General features: G+C 36.9%; 3 protein-coding genes and 1 pseudogene across 3 annotated transcripts; 3 read left to right on the forward strand and 1 right to left on the reverse strand.

Moving 5' to 3' along the window:
* Nucleotides 1–2,508: 2,508 nt before the first annotated feature.
* On the forward strand, nt 2,509–3,190 carry LOC143536038 (small ribosomal subunit protein uS7m pseudogene; annotated as a pseudogene).
* A 2,656-nt stretch (nt 3,191–5,846) lies between these two features.
* Nucleotides 5,847–12,081, forward strand: LOC143536090 (protein translocase subunit SECA2, chloroplastic-like). The gene is made up of 30 exons (XM_077030164.1): nt 5,847–6,032; nt 6,102–6,236; nt 6,308–6,377; nt 6,461–6,525; nt 6,672–6,792; nt 6,868–6,959; nt 7,064–7,129; nt 7,193–7,257; nt 7,329–7,416; nt 7,514–7,579; nt 7,669–7,784; nt 7,870–7,960; nt 8,069–8,152; nt 8,236–8,328; nt 8,410–8,505; nt 8,590–8,675; nt 8,779–8,857; nt 8,928–9,041; nt 9,137–9,293; nt 9,388–9,677; nt 9,762–9,817; nt 9,923–10,040; nt 10,170–10,250; nt 10,446–10,525; nt 10,671–10,725; nt 10,812–10,881; nt 10,961–11,150; nt 11,258–11,381; nt 11,472–11,546; nt 11,781–12,081. The coding sequence occupies exons 1-30, from the start codon at nt 5,847–5,849 to the stop codon at nt 11,943–11,945; spliced, it is 3,174 nt and encodes a 1,057-aa protein (XP_076886279.1). The 3' UTR covers nt 11,946–12,081.
* A 913-nt stretch (nt 12,082–12,994) lies between these two features.
* LOC143536039 (uncharacterized) lies at nt 12,995–14,124 on the reverse strand. The gene is made up of 6 exons (XM_077030124.1): nt 14,029–14,124; nt 13,789–13,947; nt 13,636–13,710; nt 13,425–13,553; nt 13,246–13,344; nt 12,995–13,105 (listed from the first exon to the last, which is right to left on the reverse strand). The coding sequence occupies exons 1-6, from the start codon at nt 14,114–14,116 to the stop codon at nt 13,029–13,031; spliced, it is 627 nt and encodes a 208-aa protein (XP_076886239.1). The 5' UTR covers nt 14,117–14,124; the 3' UTR covers nt 12,995–13,028.
* Nucleotides 14,125–17,015: 2,891 nt separating this feature from the next.
* On the forward strand, nt 17,016–20,884 carry LOC143536061 (NAD kinase 2, chloroplastic-like). Its single transcript, XM_077030146.1, has 7 exons — nt 17,016–18,626; nt 18,701–18,822; nt 19,721–19,862; nt 19,955–20,179; nt 20,288–20,362; nt 20,445–20,546; nt 20,666–20,884. Exons 1-7 carry the CDS (start codon nt 17,145–17,147, stop codon nt 20,867–20,869), a joined length of 2,352 nt encoding a protein of 783 aa, XP_076886261.1. The 5' UTR covers nt 17,016–17,144; the 3' UTR covers nt 20,870–20,884.
* Nucleotides 20,885–22,350: the final 1,466 nt, after the last annotated feature.

A 22,350-nucleotide genomic window follows, 5' to 3' on the forward strand; every position in this document is an offset into this window, starting at 1 on the left:
ACATACTTAGCACCTGCAGGGAATTGAAGCCAAGAATACCTTGGTAACCAAGAAACCGTAAGACAAGTGCGGGTACAGTGTCAAGGCGAAACCCTTCACATACTTAGCACCTGCAGGGAATTGAAGCCAAGAATACCTTGGTAACCAAGAAACCGTAAGACAAGTGCGGGTACAGTGTCAAGGCGGAACCCTTCACATACTTAGCACCTGCAGGGAATTGAAGCCAAGAATACCTTGGGAGTCAAGTAACTATAAGACAAGTGCGGGTACAGTGTCAAAGCGAAACCCTTCACATACTTAGCACTCGCAGAGAATTAAAACCAAGAAGGATCTTCCGGGCCATGCTTGTGGAAAGGGAAATAACATCCCCGCATAGCGGGAACGTTGAGAACTAGATTGTTTGAAGCTCTAAGATGGAATTGGTTGTTTAACATAATTGATCACTATGTCTAAAACTACCAAAACCTCGTGGAGAATCTACACAAGTAAAACTCAACGCTCCTGACTTGCGAGGAGGTTACATACCTACCCGCATCATACCCAAAGATCAAGCAGAAAAGTCGGGAATTTCTGCACGTGACATTAGGAAACCCGCGGGAAGAATCCCCACGGAGAACCTTAAAACCAAAAACCCTTTTCAAAACCCCTTGCTTAAGTCCAAAAGTTCACCTCACTTATTAACAATTCATGAGAAGAACATTGGACTGGGGGACTTGAAGAGGTAGGTCCCAGCAGAGCCCAGTTGGACCCGCAAGACTCACCTTGAAGAGGGACGTCTGCGCAAAGACCAACTGGTTCCGCAGGACCCACCATGCTCAGAGAGATGAAGACCTTACGCGCAGTACGACCAGCTGTTCCCGCAGGAAAAGCCTCCCAATGGTGAAGTACCCCGCCTGTTCCCGCAGCTGCGGATACAAGCCATCAGGAAGGCTACCCGCACTAATAGTAAGGCTACACGCACAAGGCACTAACTCTCAATAATTCAGTAATGTCACCTGAAGAAGGAATGAGCAAGGCGGGAATACTCCCGCCCAAATAAGCCAGTCCGTACGCTTCTGGAGGATCTTTTGTACTATACCTGCCAAGGTATGGACAAGATCTGACCAAAGCAGTGACAGCTCACTGACAACAGTACGACGAGGAGCACGCTCTAGTACTTAATGTCACTATCAGCCGCTGCCTACTCACCAACCCTTGTCGTGGCACGTACATAGCCTGCAGTTGGTGGAAAAGGGAATAGTACACAGCCGGCCATGTCACTATCAGCCGCTGCCTACACGCCAACCACCAGCATGGCACGTGCGTAGCCCACAGTTGGTAGAAAAGGAATATTATACAGCTGGCTGTACCTGCTTGGAAACCTACATTCGGCTATAAATACTCCAACACCTTGGAACGGTATCATATCTTATCATATTATCTTATACCATCACATATCTTATCTGCTCTAGCTATTTCTCTTAATATACACTTATATTCAGAGCAATCTAGTCTGATTATCACGCCGGATGGTGGTCACAAGGAGGTACCCCCCCTTCTCAGTGATGAGCTCACGGTGTCTGTTTTGCAGGTCATCAGAAGAGTAACCATCTTTGCCGGACCTAACCCTCATGGGAAACATCTACTTAACCCCCAGATTATCCGTAATCTGCCGGGGTCTTTTAGTGTTTCTTCAATGAGTCAGAATTTACTATTCGTTATGCGTATGTATATATGTTCTCATTTATGTTATATGTTTAATTTACTTATCAATGTTTCTATTACGATTGTTCATTGCCAGCTTTTTGATTATGGGGGTGCAAACGAGCCAAGCCGAGCCCGAGCTCGATTAGGCTCGTTTAGCTTACACAGTTCTCGAGTCGAGCCGGCTTGTTCCTATCTATATTTTTAAAGTTCAGGTTGGTGAGTAGTTTCTCAAGCTCGAGCCATATAGGCCCGAATTGGACATCCAATTGCTTTGATTTGAATTACCCGGAGAATGCCTTATATAGATATCCAATATATCAAAAAGATGGACAATCAAACCTATTTCTCGATTCAGTAGAAGCCCAAAGAGGTGAATAGGGTCCCAAATAATGAGAGATATGTAAAAAGCAGGTCCGATTACGCCTATTCCTAATCCTAAATGGAATGTAACGACGTAGGGATCTTGTTTACTAATTAATTTTATACCTTTATACATAATTTTAAATTTTTATACAATTATAATTAATAGTTATAAATGCTATAATTGTTCATGAGCCAGCTCGAGCTCGAATGCTCGATAAGTGATGCTCAAGCTCAGGTTCGGGCTTGTTTGTTAAACGAGCTTACCTTTAGGCTCAGGCTCGCTTGTTAAATGAGCTTACTTTTAGGCTCGAGCTCCGGCTCATTTAAGCTTGGCTCGATCGCAAGCCGGTCTTGAGCGGCTCGGCTCGTTTGCACCTCTAATTATGATGCTATTTAGCTACTAATTACAGGCGTTTTTTATTTAGGCATATTTGTCAATTATATCCAGGGTTTATTTTTGCTGATTGCAGGTTTCCATATCTTATAATTAAGTGCAGTGAATTACACAGATTAGTGTAGGAAAGATGATTCGAGTTGCCGGTAGGCAGTTGAATGGTATTGTAGGAGAGCTTCAAGGTTCGGGTTCGGGTTCGGGTTTGCGTATGGCACCACTTCTGTTGCAACATTATTCAACCGTGAATTCGAAAACAGTTTACACCGGCTCAGAGATTCTTAACTATATGGGAGGAATAGATGGAGAGAAAAAACAGTTGATCCACAAATTGGTCAATTTTCGCATGAGGCAAGGTAAAAAGACTAGGGTTCGTGCTATATTTCATGAAACACTGCATCCTCTAGCTCGCACTGATGGCGATGGGATCCAGCTTATATCTGATGCTTTGGAGAATGTGAAGCCGATATGTGAAGTGGCTAAAGTGATATTTATGATGTTCCTGGGGTTGTGGATAAAGATCGTCAGCAAACTCTAGCAGTTCGTTGGATTCTTGATGCGGCGTTTAAGAGACGAACTAATCATAGCTCAAAATTGGAGGAATGTTTGTTTGCTGAGATTATGGATGCGTATAGGAAGAGGGGAACTGCAGGGAGGTTCTTCATGGACTTGCTTCCACCAACAGGAGTTATTCTCATTTCCGATGGTGGTGAAATCGGACACACAAGACCTACTTTTCATTCAATCTAATATCCAGTAAGACACTGTTCTGTTGAATTTTTGCTGCAAACTTCATTAGTATTTTCTGTCTCTGGTTGTTTCTTTGGTTATATTTGAACAATTCATACAATGCACATTATGTCAAGAAAACCTTGCATGACCTGAGTTCTAATTCTGGTTATCAGCCTTTTACTCTTTTTTCTTTTCTGTTTTTTTTCCCTTTTACCTTTATTCCGTTGTCTTGCATTGGTTTTTTGTTATAGTAGTGTTATACAATATGTTATCATCCACACTTACCACTTCTAAACTATTAAGAAAAAAATTTTAGTTTCATAAATGCTTAATTGTTAATGGCTTATAAAAATCCTCTTGTCATTTACAGGGAAACAGCAAACTAGAGGTGCATAATACAACCCCCCTTTTTTTTTTGAAAAGTTATAATTAGACATGCTATTTGGCACGCATGTTGCTCATTGCTAATGTGTCACAATTACTAGGAGCTAAACAATTGAAAATTGTTTTTTAGGCTGGCATTTATACGTGTTCTCTAAAAATTCTCTTGTCATTTACACGGAAACAGCAAATTAGAGGTGCATGATACAACCATTTTTTTTTTGAAAAGTTATAATTAGACATGCTTTTAACACTAGTTGCATGCCCATTAATTCGTTCATAAAACCACCAATTTGGTTTGGAATCCAGACCCATTTTATCACATGTTAAAAATTCATAAAAGTCATCTTCCAACCTTTTGGTCTTTGACTGACCAACTACCGTGAGAAATCTTTCCTGTTACGAGAGTACAGCAATTTGATCTGTACTTTTGGGCAGTTTTGGCATGCTACACAAATCAATCTGCTGTATGTTGATTGTTATAATATCACTACATGCAAATGTTGTATTTGATAATTCAGCTTGGAACTCAAATAATGTCATTTTTTTTATGTTTCATTGTGTCTAGAGGACTCCAATTTCCAATTTAAATGAGTGATTGTGTCTTGTGCTTGTTGTGTTGTAAAATTGGCACGAACCAAACTTTTTCTGTGCTAAAAAAAATTACCAGTAATGATTTTAAATGTCCTCTCACCAGTTTTTTTGTCGTTAATGCTTAATTAACCATCATAAGTAGAGCATATCTGTTAGTCACTGGTCATTAAGTATTCCAACTTTGATTATATAATTAAATTTATATAGATGCTAAATGTTGTATACCAGAATTTGACTGGGAGATACTGAAATGAACCATTTATGGTTCTGCTGCTTAATGCTTATTATTTATAGTTCCCAGCAACACAAGTTGCAAATTGGATACTTGACTACAACTAGAAGAAAGGTTATATCGACTTCTTGTGTAACATAATCTTTCGTTTCGCGTTTGAATTTTGCAGGTTCTTCTACATTATGAACCAGTGAAGATTGATGATGCTGGAGAATCCATGGCAGAAAATAAGTGAAATGTTCACCGCGACTGATTGCTATGTTATTAGTCTCAAAATGTGCACTTAAATGAAGCGTTGGACTCATTTTACAAGTTTCATGCACACTTGAACCTCATCCTGCTGTGGTCTAATGGTTTTGTTTATTCCTTTTTGTCTGCAACTTTTAATATCTATTTTAAGGACGCATTATAATCACACGTTACACATGTTTAAAAATAGGTCAAAGAGTGATCGGTTAGCTTGATATACATGTTAACACCCTACCTGCTTTATCTCCCTTTCCTCTGCAACAACTAACACCATATACATTGACGCAAGGTTACAGCCCATGCTACAATATGCCACTTTGCTCCATGTTTCCCTTTTCTTACAGCAACCCCTGTCATATTCATTAGAGCAGTTTATTGTTTCAAAATATTTCTTGCGTCTTTCTTGGCTATGTCCGTCCTACGTCTCCTACATGCACCTTTATTGTCGTTTATACGACCAACTTCAACAGTTCAACATATTTCGCTAACATAACAAATCAACTGCATCATAAGTTGCTGTGTAAAAGGCTACATTTTATGTACCTAGTAGTTTACAATTGCATCAAAGTTCCTAGGAGCATGTTGAAGCCAGTCTTGTAAATAGTTGTAATAACATTCCTCTCCCTCTGTGCGTAGTATGTGTTCAAACTTCAAACGGTATACAAGGTTAATGTCATAATATTAAAATTTAAAGAAAATTATGATTTGCATCCTTGTGCTTTATGGGCAGGAGCACTTTGTAGATCCAATTCTTTAACTGCTCGATTTACACCTTTGTGCTTTTCCAGCGGGCCATCTCTTAGTCCTTCCGTCAGTTTTACACATTAGCAGCCGTTAAATTTAGGGGTACTTTTGTCTTTTCGTAATTAAATACGAGCTAATATAGTTATCTCCTTCTGGTATCTGGTTTAAACACACAAGTATACCCCTTTGCTTCACAACTTTTCATCTTCTTCCTCACACTTTCTTCTTTTCCGTCTTCTTCCTAATACTTTACCTTTCTTCCTCACATCAACTTCCCCTTCCTTAAATACCCATATAAACGTAAAACCAAAAATGGAAGAAATTTGACATTATTATTATTATTATTATTAATTACACCATGACCGTAACGTAACAAGTAACAAACCGGATCTAGAGAAACTTCACTTGGCTGTTAATAATTTACGGCGAGCCGACCGTCACCCAAGGTCATAATAATCCGGCCACGACCGCAGCATGGCGGCTTTCTCTGCTACATTCTCAAACCCGTCAATCTTCACCCTAAACACAAACCATCAACGCTCCTATTCGCCTCTTAACTTCTTCTTCTTCTTCTGTACACCACACACCACTTCTTTTCCTCTTCTTTCTTTCCGTTCACGACGCCATCGGTTTAATTCTACAATCACTGCATCTCTTAAGGTACAGCGTTACCCCCCTTTTTTCCAGCCCACCAACTGTTTGATGAAATGCTGTTTAATTTTTTTTCAGGAGAATATTAGCCGTGCTACGAAAACATGGGCCCATTTTACGAGTTTGAATTACTGGGTTGTTCGGGATTATTATCGTCTTGTGGGATTGGTTAATTCCTTTGAGCCGCAAATTCAGAAGCTTTCTGATGAACAGGTTTGACTGTTTTCATTGCGTTATGTCCTTTGTTATATCAAGTGTTTTAACTTCTTTTAATGGTGAATTAGCTAACTGCAAAAACTGATGACTTCCGTCGACGCTTGGCAAAAGGAGAGACACTTGCGGATATTCAAGCAGGTTGTTAAATGGCTTCTTTTCTGTTTAGGGCATTAAAGTTTGTTTCTTTTTCTATGTATTTACTTCACTTAATTATGCGGCAGAGGCATTTGCTGTTGTTCGTGAAGCTGCCAAGAGGAAGCTTGGTATGCGACATTTTGACGTGCAGGTTTCTCACCGTCTCTCTGTTTTAAACGGAGTTTGTTAACTTAATTCTAGTCAGATAAAGTTCAATGCGTTTATTACGTAGTTTATGTAATGAAATGCTTATTTTGGTTAATAACCTTGATTAGATTTTGGTCTTGCAATTGCTAGATTATTGGCGGTGCAGTGCTTAATGACGGGTCTATTGCTGAGATGAAAACTGGAGAGGGAAAAACACTGGTTTCAACATTGGCTGCATATCTTAATGCCTTGACTGGCGAGGGTGTTCATGGTATGTGTACAATATTTGTATTTTTTGTACTCTAAATTTACTGTAGTATGATCGCCGTAATCTATTGATTTACAGTGGTTACTGTTAACGATTATCTTGCTCAACGTGATGCTGAGTGGATGGGTCGTGTTCACCGCTTTCTAGGTCTTTCTGTTGGTCTTATTCAAGTAAGTTATTATACCCTATGCCCATGCTTAATAACTAATAACATCCATAAACTACTACTTAAAACTTCCTCTTTACTTCTTTGTTTTTATATTACCACATACAGAGAGGGATGAAATCTGAGGAAAGGAGGTCTAATTATAAATGTGATATTACATACACCAACAATTCAGTAAGTCCCAATATGTTGTTTTTACTACAATATTGTCATTTGTACTAAATTTAATTATTTTAGGAACTTGGTTTTGACTATCTGAGAGATAATCTTGCTGGAAGCAGTGGACAACTGGTTATGAGATGGTATTGCTATTAATTTCACAGAGCATATTTGATTTGAGTTGCTCCAGGACTAATAGCACATTGTTTATCAGGCCAAAACCGTTTCATTTTGCAATAGTTGATGAAGTTGATTCTGTCCTAATTGATGAGGGGAGAAACCCGCTGCTGATAAGTGGCGAGGTATCTTTTTGTTCCAACTTTTAAAATTGAAGTAGTAACTTATTATTACTATTATTAGTATTATTATTTATTTATATAACTTTGATGTGCATCTCAGGCTAGTAAGGATGCTGCACGTTATCCGGTTGCTGCCAAAGTAGCTGAGCTTCTCACACGTGGCCTTGTAATCTAGTTTCTTATTTCTATTTCTTTTTATATTTTATTTTCGGCTGTTAATATCCATTGTGCTTCATTGTTTATTTCACTGCACAGCATTACAAAATAGAGCTTAAAGATAATTCAGTGGAGTTGACTGAAGAAGGAATTACCCTAGCTGAGATGGCTCTGGAAACAAATGATCTTTGGGATGAGAATGATCCTTGGGCTAGGTAACTTACATTATGTCATTTTTTTTTCTCATGTAGAAACCTTTAAGTTTATCTTTCAATTTCAACCTCTTGTTATACATTGTAGATTTGTCATGAATGCTTTGAAAGCCAAGGAGTTTTACCGACAAGATGTCCAATACATTGTTAAAAACGGGAAGGCTCTCATAATAAACGAGGTACAAAACACAATTTTTATGTGATTACTTTCTCTTGGTTTTCTTTGATTTGCATTAAGTTACTTTTAGCGATTTTCTTTAGTTTAAATATTTCTTTTTTTCTTTTAGTTGACGGGGAGAGTGGAAGAAAAACGTAGATGGTCAGAAGGGATTCATCAGGCTGTGGAGGCCAAAGAAGGTCTACCAATCCAGGTATATAGTGATGCTTATTAATTGTCTGTGTGTCTGCCACATCATCGTTCTTCTTTGGTAGTTTACTCTCTTGTGCTTTTTAGGCAGATTCAGTTATAGTGGCACAAATTACGTACCAGTCACTGTTTAAGCTGTATCCAAAGCTCTCAGGGATGACCGGGACTGCAAAAACTGAAGTATTTGACAGTTTATGAATTTACATTCGCTCATTAATATCAATATACTATTAGATGCCTTATTCATTTACATTGTTACAGGAAAAGGAGTTATTGAAAATGTTTCAGACACCTGTTATCGAAGTCCCCACAAATATGCCAAATATTCGTAATGATTTACCCATTCAAGCTTTTGCAGTAAGACACTATTTTTTTTCTCTCATTATTAATACATCTAATTAAAAGTCTTTATCCATGCTTTTAATTGTTTTGATTACATAGACTGCTCGTGGTAAATGGGAATATGTCCGTGAAGAAATTATAAATATGTTTAGAACTGGTCGCGCTGTTTTAGTTGGAACCACCAGGTACTACAATGATATTATCTCATATTTTTCATAAATCATTCTTCTTTTCTTTATTTTTTGGGTTTATACATTTTAAATAAAATGATTCTTTTTGTGGGTGTAGTGTTGAGAATTCAGAATATTTGTCTTATCTGCTAAGGGAAAGCAGGATCCCTCACAATGTTCTTAACGCACGACCAAAGGTTTATTAAATTCTTACTTTTTATGGAACTGATTTTCATTCTTGGTATTTATTTTGTTTATATTTTTCAGTATGCTGCCAGAGAAGCCCAAACTGTGGCCCAAGCTGGACGAAAATATGCCATCACCATATCTACAAATATGGCTGGTAGGGGTACAGACATTATATTAGGAGGCAATCCAAAGGTGTGTTGACTTTTTCAGTCTCTATGTACCCTAGTTGTGTTCCAGCTTCCAAGTAACAAAGAATGTGAACAATACATGATTTATATTTGTTTTAGATGCTTGCAAAAGAAGTTATAGAGGACAGCACACTTTCACATCTGAGTCATGAAACTCCAGATATAGACACTGCAGACACAATGTCACAAAACGTATTATCAAAAATGAAAATCGGACCATCATCATTAGCTTTGCTAGCTAAGACTGCTCTAATGGGTTAGTGGCTTTGACCTTTTGACTTCATTGTCAATCTAGAAATATCTTTTGAATACACATGCTAATGTTCTTGGTACTGCTTTTATTAATGCAGCTAAATATGTGTCCAAAAGTGAGAACAAGAGTTGGACATATGAGAAGGCTAAATCTGTAATTTCAGAATCGATTGAGATGAGCCAATCAGTGGGTTTAGATGAGCTGGAAAGACTTGTAGAGGAACAGTCAGAGATGTACCCTCTTGGTCCTTGCATTGCACTTGCTTATGTGTCAGTTTTAAAAGACTGTGAAGCTCACTGTTACAATGAAGGGTTAGAAGTCAAACTACTTGGTGGGCTCCACGTGATTGGCACATCTTTGCACGAGTCTAGAAGAATTGATAATCAGGTAAGTCAGCGACTTTGACCTTTTAAGGACTTGTGATTTTTATTCTTACAAACCAGTTTATATGTGTTTTCTGTCCGTGCACAGCTTCGTGGCAGAGCAGGAAGACAAGGAGATCCTGGATCAACACGGTTCATGGTTAGGTAAGCTTCAACTCAAATAGTTGACTTAATTTTCTTTGTTACTTTCCACACATTGTGTTTTTAATTTTTCTTTTGCTTCTCGATTTTCACTTATCAATGCCACAGTTTGCAGGATGAAATGTTTCAAAAGTTCAACTTTGACACTGAGTGGGCTGTGAATCTGATCTCAAGAATCACAAATGATGAGGATGTGCCAATTGAAGGTGATGCAATTGTTCGACAGGTGTGATTTAGTTCATTATATGATAATTATATTATGTTAATGTGTGTATTATATTCCTGTTAAGTGTTAACTTCTTGATGTTTATTCGTTTTAATACTAACTGATAATTCTTATTATTTCAAATTTCAGCTTCTGTCTCTCCAAGTTTCTGCAGAAAAGTATTTCTTTAACATAAGAAAGAGCCTTGTAGAGTTTGATGAAGTGTTAGAGGTACACACATATTCTATAGCATATGTCATCATGTACATGCAGTTTTTTCTTATTTTCGGTCATCTATTAAACTAGGGCTTTGGTGATGATTTTTCATTATTATATTTTATGTTTTCCCAGTTAAAAGTATATGTCTAGTTATGTTTGAATGGCCATTGGAGTTGCATTACTGAATATATAATATTGTGGTTCCAGGTGCAAAGGAAGCATGTTTATGATCTTCGTCAGTTAATTATAACTGGTGATCCCGAGAGTTGTTCACATCACATATTCCAGTTAGTGTTTTCTTCACCTTATTTCCCTGGAAATTATTAATCCAAAAAAGTAGACCTTAAAACAACTAGTAAATACATATTTAATAAAATCCTGTGATTTTTTGTTGTTACTTTTGCGACATAAATATTTATGCATGGATATTAGGTACATGCAAGCAATTGTAGATGAAATTGTTTTGGCAAATGTTAATCCATTAAAGGTATTATGAACTAAATTATCTTTTCCCTACATCCAACTTCTACTCACCTGGATAGTTCTGATCTCCATAATGTATACATTCAATAGCGTCCAAACGATTGGAACTTAAAGAAACTCTTAAAGGACTTCTTTGCAATTTCTTGGAAGATTTTGGATGGTGAGTTTTATTTTCAGTCTTAATTAAGATTTACTCTTTATTAAGTTTTTGGATTAAATCATATCTGCGGTTTCTTCAGAATCATGTACAGGAATAACAGTGGAATCTTTATTGCGTTCACTTGTTAATGCTCATGAAACGAGTGATGTACATATTAACGACTTCCAGTTTTCAAATTTACCTCAACCTCCAAACGCTTTTAGAGGTATCCGTAAGAAGACTTCTTCACTGAAACGCTGGCTGGCCATATGCTCTGATGATTCACTCAAGTGTGTACAATAATCATTTATTTATGAATTTGGTTTCATTTTTTTTTATTATAATAATATGAAGTAGGAGGCAGTTTTGACCTATTTACTTGGGATGCTAATTGTAGAGAGGGAAGATATCGAGTTACTGTTAATCTTCTGCGCAAGTACCTTGGTGATTTGTTAATTACTTCATATATGAACACTGTTCAAGAGTCTGGCTATACTGAAGACTACGTGAAAGAAGTCGAGGTAATTTAAATCTTATGCTAATAATATTTGAATTTCATGTATTTTCTTTATTATTTTTATAATATATTAAATTTTTAAACTTGAATACAGAGAACAGTTCTTGTGAAATCCCTAGATAGTTTCTGGAGGGATCATCTTGTCAACATGAACAGACTAAATTCAGCGGTATGAACATTATTATAAATTAGATTCCAAAAAGTTTCATGTTTGATTACTTATTTTTCCTCATTATAATCATTAAAAAACGATTATATGAAATCCTGAAACATCATGCTTGTCACTTAGCTGTAAATAAGCTATGCGCATGCTTAAATAGACTTTGAACATTGTACTTCTGTATTATTTCAGTTTTGCCATTGACCTGATGTTTTTAACAGATAAATGGTTAATTTGATGCAGGTGAATGTGAGGAGTTTTGGGCATAGGGACCCATTGGAGGAATACAAAATTGATGGTTGTCGGTTCTTCATTTCGATGCTTAGTGCAACACGAAGGTTGACTGTGGAATCACTTTTGAGCCACTGGTCAACTCCCGAGGAGTCCCAAGAAGTATATGCAGGATGATCAAACAATTAGGAAAGATTATATGTGTATCATTGTACAGGTGATATGTTACATTTTTGGGAGCTAGGTTTGTTCTTTTCAAAACAATTTGTTTTGTGAATTAAGTAAATTATTGAGGATTTATATAAGGAGTGTTTCTTAGCATAATCTTTTTTTACCTTTCAAGCATGATGATGCTCTCTCCTTTAAATGATCACACATTTGTTTTTAAATAATCAACTATAATATCATATCTGTTATATAATAATATACTTTATGGAAAGTAGTCTAGCTAGTTTTATACCATGTTTATTAATTGTATTTATTTCTTGATAATGTGTCTCGTGTGGTTCTTATTATATTGCAATCAATGTTAAAGAAAAAGAATGAAGGCTATGTGGGCGTTTGTTTGGATCCTTATAAGTAAACCTGCTACACCTCCTAAAGTCATCACATTTTAAATAAATATATCTTAATTCCAATTATTCATCCAATCAATATGTTCCATCTGTCTAGTTGTCTCGTGGTGTCTTCCATAAGATAAAACACTACTATACACAAAAGCTACATTGATCATATTTCTATAGGCCTAGCTATACAAACACCAGTTATGTGCTATCTAAACTCAGTGACATGTCATACAACCTGTATGGTAATATGAGCTACATGGTAGGGCGGAAAGGGTCAACCGGGCTGTTTTGAAGGTCGTATGGGTTGTATGATATTTTTGTCATACCAATCGTACGAGGGCCAACCTATATGCGCCGTATAATTTTTCCTGACAAAGAAATGACTTATATGACCATTCACAGAACTCTTATTGGTCGTATGACCTTTTTCACCTGTCATATGGCATATGACATCGTATGACTATATAATATGGCAAAAAAGATTATACAGCCGTATGATGTGACATGCAAGCTGGTGTACACTTTTGATATATGCACCAATAGTAAGACCTTATTTAACATGCAATATATCTTATTTTTTTACACAAAACAATCATCAATAAATACATGGTGTGTGTATATATGTATATCAACCAAAACTTCATGAATAGCTCTCAAAACAAATAATGAACGACCCAAACATGTTTCATGTTTCCTATTTCCATACAGCCATGGCTAAAGACATCACTATGACTCCAATACAATGTAAGCCTCCAGAAAGAAACCTGATACCTACAAAAACCAAAAATCAAAGTCAACAAAAATGGGTTGACCTTTTATAATCTATAGTTTACACTTTACAGTTCACATGAAGTCTTTTTCTGGTTGAAAATCAGTCAAACCTTGACTGGCTGCTGAAGGTGTTGTCTCACCTTGACTGCTATCATTTTGACTGCCATCACCGGGAGGAGTCGTCTTTGTCATGTCTGGTGGCCGTATTCCAAGTCTGCTGCAATCAGTTCCAATAGCACCTGTTTCAAAATTCAAACATTTATGCAAAGATCCGATTGGGGTTAATATTTTCGAGTCAAGAATTAATGATTAATCATACAGTCACTAAAGCATGGAAAATGGGAGATGTTTAGGAGATTGGTGTATTCAGGTTTGCAGTCGCACGTATGCATATACGTTGCATCCTTGTTGTTGCATGTACCTTCTCCGCAGTATGTCCAGTAACAAGCTGAATAATAATTAGAACACCTTAATGAACTAATAATTAAAAACTATGCTAAAGTTCAAGAAAACAAGTATATGATATTTACGATCGAAGACAGAAATATTATCAGGGACGGGAGGAATCTTAGGAGGAGGTGGCATGCACGAGTAGTCGATGGTACCTAAGAAAACAACAGTGTAAAGTAGATGCAACATATGCATATATGCTAGTTTGTTTACAAGGTTAAATGTGATGTTACAGTCAGGCATGACGCAAGGAAGGAACGGAAGATCATCTTCCAAGTCCGAAACTAGAGTTCTTCGCCATCCAGGCTCACACTTGCAAATGAAGTTAAACGGTTTAGCAAGATCAATTGAGCAGTTTCCTCTTCCACAGATGACTTCATCACAAAGATGATCTGTTCATGAACAAAAACACAAACATAAGATGTTATCAGTTTGACTCCACTGCTCGTAAGATTGATCGAGGAAGGGTTTACCGAAGTAAGGAATATCGATGTCTGATTTAGCCGTCGAAGATAGGAGCACAAGAACAAGAAGCAAATAAAATATGGAGGAATTAGCCATTACATAAATCTTCTGCAAGAAATGTTTTCTTTAGTTATATCTATTCTGGAATAATATTATTCTCTAAAGGCAGCCACTACCTAAGGGCTAAGAGTAACAAAATGTTTCCATTAATAACAAAAACCTTGTGGGTAATAAATAAATAATATTATCACAACGCTTGATTACAACGCGGTTTCTAGGAACTTTTGGTCTCACCATGCTTCTATTTGCTAATGTTGGACAAATTTAATTTACCAGGCCAGTTCGTTGCGCCTGATAAGTTGTAACCGGGATGGTTCTTTACGTCTTCAAGGGGACATCCTGGTGGTGGTTAAGGTGTGTGTCTCACAAAGGTTGAGATGAGAGTTCGAATCATGCGGAATGCAAGTTGCGGTTTACAACTATTGCAAATGTATAGTTGTAGTGGTTATAACACTAACATATTAACATGCCACGCCATGCCTTTTTGTGAAGAATTGCAGCTATTCATTATGATGTTTCAACCTGTATACAAAGGAGTCATTTGGTTTGAACAAAACATAGCAAATTAACACTTAGCGGTTCACATAAGATAACTTCTCGTTCTTTGAAAATCACCTTTTTATCTTATTTGATTATCGCGCATAAGCGAAATATTTTAATCTGAAAATGATTACACGATTCATAAAGTTGTCAAAGATTATCAGATTAAAAACACGAAACCTACATTTATTATTCATCGGTAGTTGTGACACATTAGTTAAGGCAGCCTTTTCATTGTGAATTGACAAATTTCATATTATCTTTGTTGAGTGCAACATTGAATATGGAGAATAGACACTCAAGAGTTAAGTGTGCTTAAATGAAAGGTTATGTGACATTTTGAATAGTTATTACTTTAGTTAAAAAAGTATCTGACAAACACATATGCACTTAAAATTTAACGGTTGGCTATGAAAATGTTAAAATATGTCACAAGTTTTAAATATAAAGATATTGTAGTGTAATTAGATACAAGATAAAAATTAATGAGTTGGTGTCGCAAGACCATCATTGGTCCATGTGGTGGCACCAACTCATGCCACGCCATCCAGTTATTCTTTAAACTATTAGTTTTTGTTTTAGTTATGGCACCATAATGAACGCAACCGAATTACTAATATAATTTTTGGGTTTAGTGCTAGTATCGTAATGAAACTAACCTATACCAACCAAATGTTTTGTATATCAGTATACATGACCGGCTGGAGGGTGGTGCCGGTCGGACTGTCGGCCGGGGCACGTAATTTTTAGGGGCAAAAACTTTTTTATCTATATTTTTTATATATACATTTAAAATATAAAACTTAAAAAAATATGATATGATGTTTACCATCTTATAATTATTAGGCCCAAAATTCTTTTTAATCCACAATCCATTCACTCAAGTTTAAATTATTGGGCCCAAACTAAAATTAAAAACTAAAAAAATTAAATAAAAACCCAATGCAAAATAAAAGAAATAGTTGTCGATTGAAATTCCTTTTTTGGTTCATTCCTTCTTTGCGAATGCTAAACAAAATCTGAACAACGACCAACCCAGCCGACCACCAGTATTGGTTCGTTGTTGACCACCAGGCTCCTCTGCGGTTGACCAAGCCAGTCACCAAGGACCGAGCTATTTATTTTTACCAATGTTAGAAGAGTTTCAATAATCATTATTACGGTATTTGATTTTAATAATATATTTTTCTATGTTTAATAACTAATAATAAGCATTGTTTAAAAATTAGCTTATATATGTTGTTACTTGTTAGTTGTTAAGGCTATGGGACTTTTTATTTCGGCTCGACCGAGGTATCTAAATCCTTTAAGACGGCTGTGCCCTTATATGTTTGTTTTTAATATGTTAACCTTTTTTATTGTAAGCAATACGAGTGTGGCTAATATCTTGTGCGTCAACGGATTAACTTTTTCAATTAAGTGACGGTATCGTAACGAACTTGAGCGAGGAGACGTTAAAACTATCCGGAAAAGAGTATTGTTAGGAGACAAGTTAAGTTAAAAGTCGTTAGAAATGGAGACGAGGACTGACTAACAGACAATTCCACAATCAAACCACATCACCTTCACAAACCAACACATTACATCATCATCATCATCATCATCATCATCATCATCATCATCATCATCATCATCATCCACCATAGTTAATACCTACTAACTCTATGGTGGCGCCATGACGTCACGCTCACTGATTCTCCACACGGCTTCCATTGGACGGATGATATTATTCACTCCCAAACCCTATCTTCATCCATCCACTAAGTGGACGTTACCTCAACGACTCACTGTAGTTGTTGCTGCCGGAGCCGATCCTTTCTCCGCCAACATTGCCTTGGTGCATACCTAATTTTATTATTATTATTATTCAAATTGAATTCACTGACTGACTCATCCAATCAATTCTTTCGCTTATGCATACATACATACATTTAGATCTGTTGTTCGTTTATTATGGTTGCTACACCTAACCTAACTCCCTGCATTCTGAAATGGATCCAGATTTTCATTTTCAATCACCAATTTCTTACTAACACTGCTGCTTAACTTACACACTCGCTCCTTTACTATTTCTTAATTGATTTTTATATGTTTATAATCATTTTTTTCGATTATAATTTTATATATAAAATAATATATATTATTTAGTTATTTTTTTCATAACGTTATATATATATATCAGTTAATAATTATTAAATACATATTAACAAAAAATAAATTAATGACAGGCTCGGTTAGGCTCGATAAGTGAAGCTCAGGCTCGTTTATTAAACGAGCTTACGTTTAGGCTCAAGCTCGGCTTGATTGAGTTTTTTCACGAGCTGATCTTGAGTAGATTGCTAGCAGCTTGGCTCGTTTGCACAAATTGCACCCCTGTTTCTTAGTTTTTGTTTTTAATTTACAGACATATCAATCCCATAATTTGACACAATTACCATGGGTGGGTCCACTTCCGGGAGATATAGCTGAAGTTGAAGCATACTGTAGAATCTTTAGAGCTGCTGAAAGCCTTCACAGTGCATTAATGGACACATTATGCAACCCGCTCACAGGTGAATGCAGTGTTTCCTATGCTTTCCCTTCAGAAGATAAGCCATTGCTTGAAGATAAGATAGTCTCGGTTCTCGGTTGCATGATTTGTCTTCTGAATAAAGGGCGTGAAGATCTGTTATCTGGTCGGTCAACAATCATGAAATCGTTTAGTGTTTCGGATGTGGATATGATACAAGATAAGCTTCCACCACTTGCTATATTCAGACGTGAAATGAAAAGATATTGTGAAAGTTTACACGTTGCTCTTGAAATCTTTTTGACCCCGGACGATTCTAGAAGCCGGGTTGTTTGGAGAAAACTTCAAAGGCTGAAAAATGTTTGTTATGACTCTGGTCTTCCGCGTGGGGATGATTATCCACCTCACTCGTTGTTTGCTAATTGGAATCCCGTTTATTTATCTACTTCAAAAGAAGATATTGAATCTAGTGAAGTTGCTTTTTGGATGGGTGGTCAATTAACAGAAGAAGGTTTAAACTGGTTGGTTGAAAATGGGTTTAAAAGCATTGTAGATATTAGAGCCGAAAGTGTGAATGATATATTCTATGAAACCGCATTGCAAGATGCACTTTCGTCTGGGAAAGTTGACCTGGTCAAACTTCCGGTTGAAGTCGGGAACGCGCCGTCGATAGAGCAGGTTGAGAAATTTTCAAATTTGATATCGGACTCGATGAAGAAACCAATTTATCTTCACAGTAAGCAAGGTGTTTTGAGAACATCTGCAATGGTTTCTAGATGGAGACAATATATGGCTCGTTACAGTTCACCTAATAATAATCAAATTCAAGATAATGAAGGATCTTCTACCACCAATAACGGGGCCTACACTGAAGGATTTAATAAAATTGATGATGATCGAAATGAGGGTTTTGTTAATTTGTGTGTAAATCCTATTGAATCCCAGTTACCACCTACCAATGTTTTCTCCAGAAAAGAAATGTCCAAGTTTTTAAAAAATAAAACCTTTTCCCCTTCGACTTATTTTACTTTTGAACACAAAGGATTGGAGAAACAAACGAAACCAAGTAAGAAACCTAATGAGAATGGGTCGGTTTTAAGCATCACCAATCTTGATTCAACAAATGGGAACAATGTTCTTCAGAATCAAGATAATTCGCGCCCCAGTTTGAAAGAATTTAATAATGCAGATAGGAAAGTGACACATTTCACACGAACAGATGATTTAGAGGAATTAAGCAATGATGATGTGGAAATGATTGAGGCAAATATGTGTGCTTCAACAACTGGTGTTGTAAGAATCCAATCAAGAAAGAAAGCAGAGATGTTTCTAGTGAGAACAGATGGCGTTTCATGCACCCGGGAAAAAGTAACAGAATCTTCATTAGCTTTTACTCATCCCAGCACCCAACAGCAGATGCTGATGTGGAAATCATCACCCAAAACTGTGTTACTTTTGAAGAAACTTGGCCAAGAATTAATGGAACAAGCTGAAGAGGTACTTCCATCACAATAGTATTCTTGTCACTTAATATTTTATTTAAATTGGTGTTTTTTCTGCTTGAAACACAGGTTGCATCTTTCTTGTATCACCAAGAAAATATGAATGTTCTTGTAGAACCTGAGGTTCACGATGTATTTGCAAGAATGCCCGGGTTTGGCTTTGTAAAGACATTCTACAGTCAAGATACAAGGTATTAGATTAGTATTGAAAAAAGTGTAGTTTTGTAATCATATTCAAATATTTATTAAAAGAAGCAAAAGTTTGGACTAAAAGCATGCCGGATCAACCAAACCCGCATATAAATTAACCAGTTTTTCAGTCGAACTTGATATCTGACGTAGGGTTGTTCAAAAAGCTCGTGACTCACTTGAAGTTGGCTCAAAAAAAGCTCGTTTGTAAACGAGCCAAGCAAGCCGGTTCAGGTTGTAAACGAGCTGAGCCTGAGCCAGAGCCAGGGTTGGCTGGTTTAAATAAACCCCAAATTTTAATATCATCATCATCATCATCATCATCGTACTCAGTATATCCCACCAATAGCAATGCTATGGTAGGGTCTGAGGAGGGTAAGATGTAGACAGCCTTACCTCTATCCCATAGGGATAGAGAGGCTGCTTCTGGTGAGACCCCCGGCTCGATAGTAGTTTTGCATCAAGCCTTGGACATAAGGCATATAGCACTCAATCATCGGGACACCGGCTGATTGGTGCATGTGCCCTTGTCTTTCGGCTATCAACGCCACCACATGATGCCTGATTAACCTTCCGCCACTTTTAACGTTATTTTCACGAGATTAGTAAAATAACGTCAAAATTAGTGCAATTTTACTTTTGCCCACCCGAGGGTTCACACATATATAAAGATATGGACATACAATATGTGTCTCGATCTTTAAACAATGTGAAAATACAAAACAAAAATAATACAATACGTGCACAAAGATACTAAAAAAGAAATGAACGAGGCACGAACTGGCCCGAGCTCGAATTTTTGGCTCGTTGAAAGTAAACGAGTCAAGCCAAGGCGAGCCAGGCTCGGTTCGCCTAGTTTGCAGCCTTAGTCTGACATGCGCTTTTGTCACGTTCTTATAGTGATCTTCATGAGAGGGTAGATCTGATTGCGTGCTTGGGGGGAGACGGGGTTATTCTGCATGCATCAAACTTGTTTAGAGGTGCGGTTCCCCCTGTTGTATCATTCAATCTCGGGTCTCTCGGTTTTCTCACTTCACATGTTGTAAGCATCTTACTTAACGCAGGGTGATTAAAATTTGAATCATACCATTTTTATCTATAAAAATGATTTGGTGATAAATTTTTGTGGTACAGTTTGAAGACTATAGGCAGGATTTGAAGCGGGTCATTCATGGAAACAGCACACTGGAAGGTGTTTATTTAACTCTTAGAATGCGACTTCGTTGTGAGATATTCAGAAATGGGAAAGCCATGCCGGGAAAGGTTTTTGATGTTTTGAATGAGGTTGTTGTTGACCGAGGTTCTAACCCTTATCTTTCCAAAGTTGAGTGCTATGAACATAATCGCCTTATTACTAAGGTTAGTTGTTGAGTTAGTAGACTCATAGGGTGACGGCGCCTTTTTTATTTGTGACTGTTCTTTGAAGGCAAATTTAATATTGACACTAGCATTTATTGTATCTAATAGGTGCAAGGTGATGGAGTTATAGTGGCAACACCTACAGGAAGTACAGCTTACTCTACAGCCGCAGGCGGTTCTATGGTATGCTAAAATAAAATCAAATAAATAAAAATGATATAATATCCTGGTAGCGTTATATTTTAAGGGTATATTATGAATGCAGGTGCATCCAAATGTTCCATGCATGCTTTTTACTCCAATTTCTCCACATTCCCTCTCGTTTAGACCTGTTATACTTCCTGATTCTGCGCGTCTTGAATTGAAGGCAAGTATATACATAAATACGGTTATGATCATACAGATTCAGTGGGACTTGTCGGTTGTTGGTCAGATTATATATGCAAAAGTTGGAAGTTAATTAAAAAGTATTTGTTTTGATGGCAGATACCAGAAGATGCACGGAGTAACGCTTGGGTGTCATTTGATGGGAAGAGAAGGCAACAGCTATCGAGAGGAGATTCGGTGCGTATATGCATGAGTCAGCATCCACTCCCAACAGTCAACAAGGTTGACCAAACGGGTGACTGGTTTCGCAGCTTGATTCAATGCCTGAATTGGAATGAAAGACTTGATCAGAAGGCGCTCTGATTTTACTTAGAATCTTTTTACCATTTTTTTTTGTGAATTTAGTGTACATATTATGCTTGTAAGTCAACGCAATATTATATAGATTAAGCCTAGAATTTATACGGTACAAGATATGCAAGACAATGATTTTACCATATGCATGCTTCTTATTAAGAAAGCTATCTGGTTTTTTAGTTTATTGGCATCGTTATTTGTCATGTTGATCATTATTTACAAATTTAAATGCTAGAAAAAAAAAGTTTCATAACAAGCCTTTTGATGTTTTCGGAAGCATTAGAACTTCGTAACTACTTATTAAGAGAAAAAATAAGCAGGCGGATTATGCCATTATCTAACTGCTTTATGTAGCTACCTGACCTTTATGTACTTACTAGAGGCGTACACAAAAACCGGAAACCATTGGTTTGGGCCTGGTTTATAATTATCACCATCATAGTTATCTAAAGGCACAAAAGACGCTCGCTCGCCTAGGCGCTCAGGCGAGGCCAGCATGGCTAAACCGCCAAGCCACCATCAAGGCGTTAAGGTGAGCTTTTGGCAAGCTTAGGCCAGCGCAACTAAACCGTCTAGCCACCATCAAGGCGTTTAGGCGAGCTTCTGGCAGGATTCTGACAAGATTTCGGTGTGTTTCAGAGAAAAGGTAGAATAGAGAGGTGAGAGTATTAAAATAAGTCTTGATTTTCCCACAAATCTGAAATGGATGAAATAGTTTAAAAATTAAGTTTTTTAAGAGACCGTGGTGAGACGACGAGTTTTGAGCTAACGTGACAAAGAGGCAACGAGTTTTGAGCTAACATGGCGGGAAGACGGCGAGTTAATAAACATGTCGTCTCGAACTCCTAACGTAGAGACGATAGCGAGTTAGTAAGGGGACAAATAAGGAATTTGAATTTCAAAGAGATATAATTGGAATCTCTATCTTAAAATGGGACATTTTGGGAATTTTCCCATAATATTAATTTTCTAAGGTGGTTTAATATATATATTATATTTAAACTTTTGATTTTAAGTTTTGAACATATTGATATGGATTAGTATTTGAATTATGTTACTCTTCAAATATTGGAATACATAATATATATTATTTTTTCCCTTTCATTTGGTGCGGTTTTTTTTCCTTAGACCCTTTTTTTTTTTTTTGCGTTTTGCGCCTAGGGCCCAGATAAGGACTATGGGCCTTAAATGCGCCTAACGCCTTTGATAACTATGATCACCATTGAAACCGGTTCCATATTGGTTAAACCCAACAGGCCAAGAAACCGACCAAAAATTGATCAAAAACAGTCATAAAACCGGTTTCTAACCGTACAATGTACAGTTTTTACTTACCCGTTTTTGACTTTTTGTTGACCAATCCAAACAGATTTTTTACTTTGAAACTGGTTTGTGCACCTCTAGTTCTTATTTAAAACTGGTTTCGTAAGCAACCTTGAAATTTTTAAAGCTACGTTTTCATTTGATAAAAAAAAGGTTAATTCAAT

Source organism: Bidens hawaiensis, unplaced genomic scaffold (genome assembly GCF_021521415.1).
Source record: "Bidens hawaiensis isolate Kalapana, Puna unplaced genomic scaffold, B.hawaiensis_p1.1 tig00010732_1, whole genome shotgun sequence".
Lineage (NCBI taxonomy): Eukaryota > Viridiplantae > Streptophyta > Magnoliopsida > Asterales > Asteraceae > Bidens > Bidens hawaiensis.

Coding starts and splice junctions, on each gene's coding strand:
- LOC143536090 (XM_077030164.1), top strand. CDS start 5,847: ATGGCGGCTTTCTCTGCTACATTCTCAAACCCGTCAATCTTCACCCTA. Junction 9,042..9,136: donor TATTAGGAGGCAATCCAAAG/GTGTGTTGACTT, acceptor TATTTGTTTTAG/ATGCTTGCAAAAGAAGTTAT. Junction 10,882..10,960: donor TTCTTGGAAGATTTTGGATG/GTGAGTTTTATT, acceptor CGGTTTCTTCAG/AATCATGTACAGGAATAACA.
- LOC143536061 (XM_077030146.1), top strand. CDS start 17,145: ATGGACACATTATGCAACCCGCTCACAGGTGAATGCAGTGTTTCCTAT. Junction 18,627..18,700: donor TAATGGAACAAGCTGAAGAG/GTACTTCCATCA, acceptor CTTGAAACACAG/GTTGCATCTTTCTTGTATCA. Junction 18,823..19,720: donor TTCTACAGTCAAGATACAAG/GTATTAGATTAG, acceptor ACGTTCTTATAG/TGATCTTCATGAGAGGGTAG.
- LOC143536039 (XM_077030124.1), bottom strand. CDS start 14,116: ATGGCTAATTCCTCCATATTTTATTTGCTTCTTGTTCTTGTGCTCCTA. Junction 13,948..14,028: donor CATCGATATTCCTTACTTCG/GTAAACCCTTCC, acceptor GTTCATGAACAG/ATCATCTTTGTGATGAAGTC. Junction 13,554..13,635: donor TAATATTTCTGTCTTCGATC/GTAAATATCATA, acceptor ATTATTATTCAG/CTTGTTACTGGACATACTGC.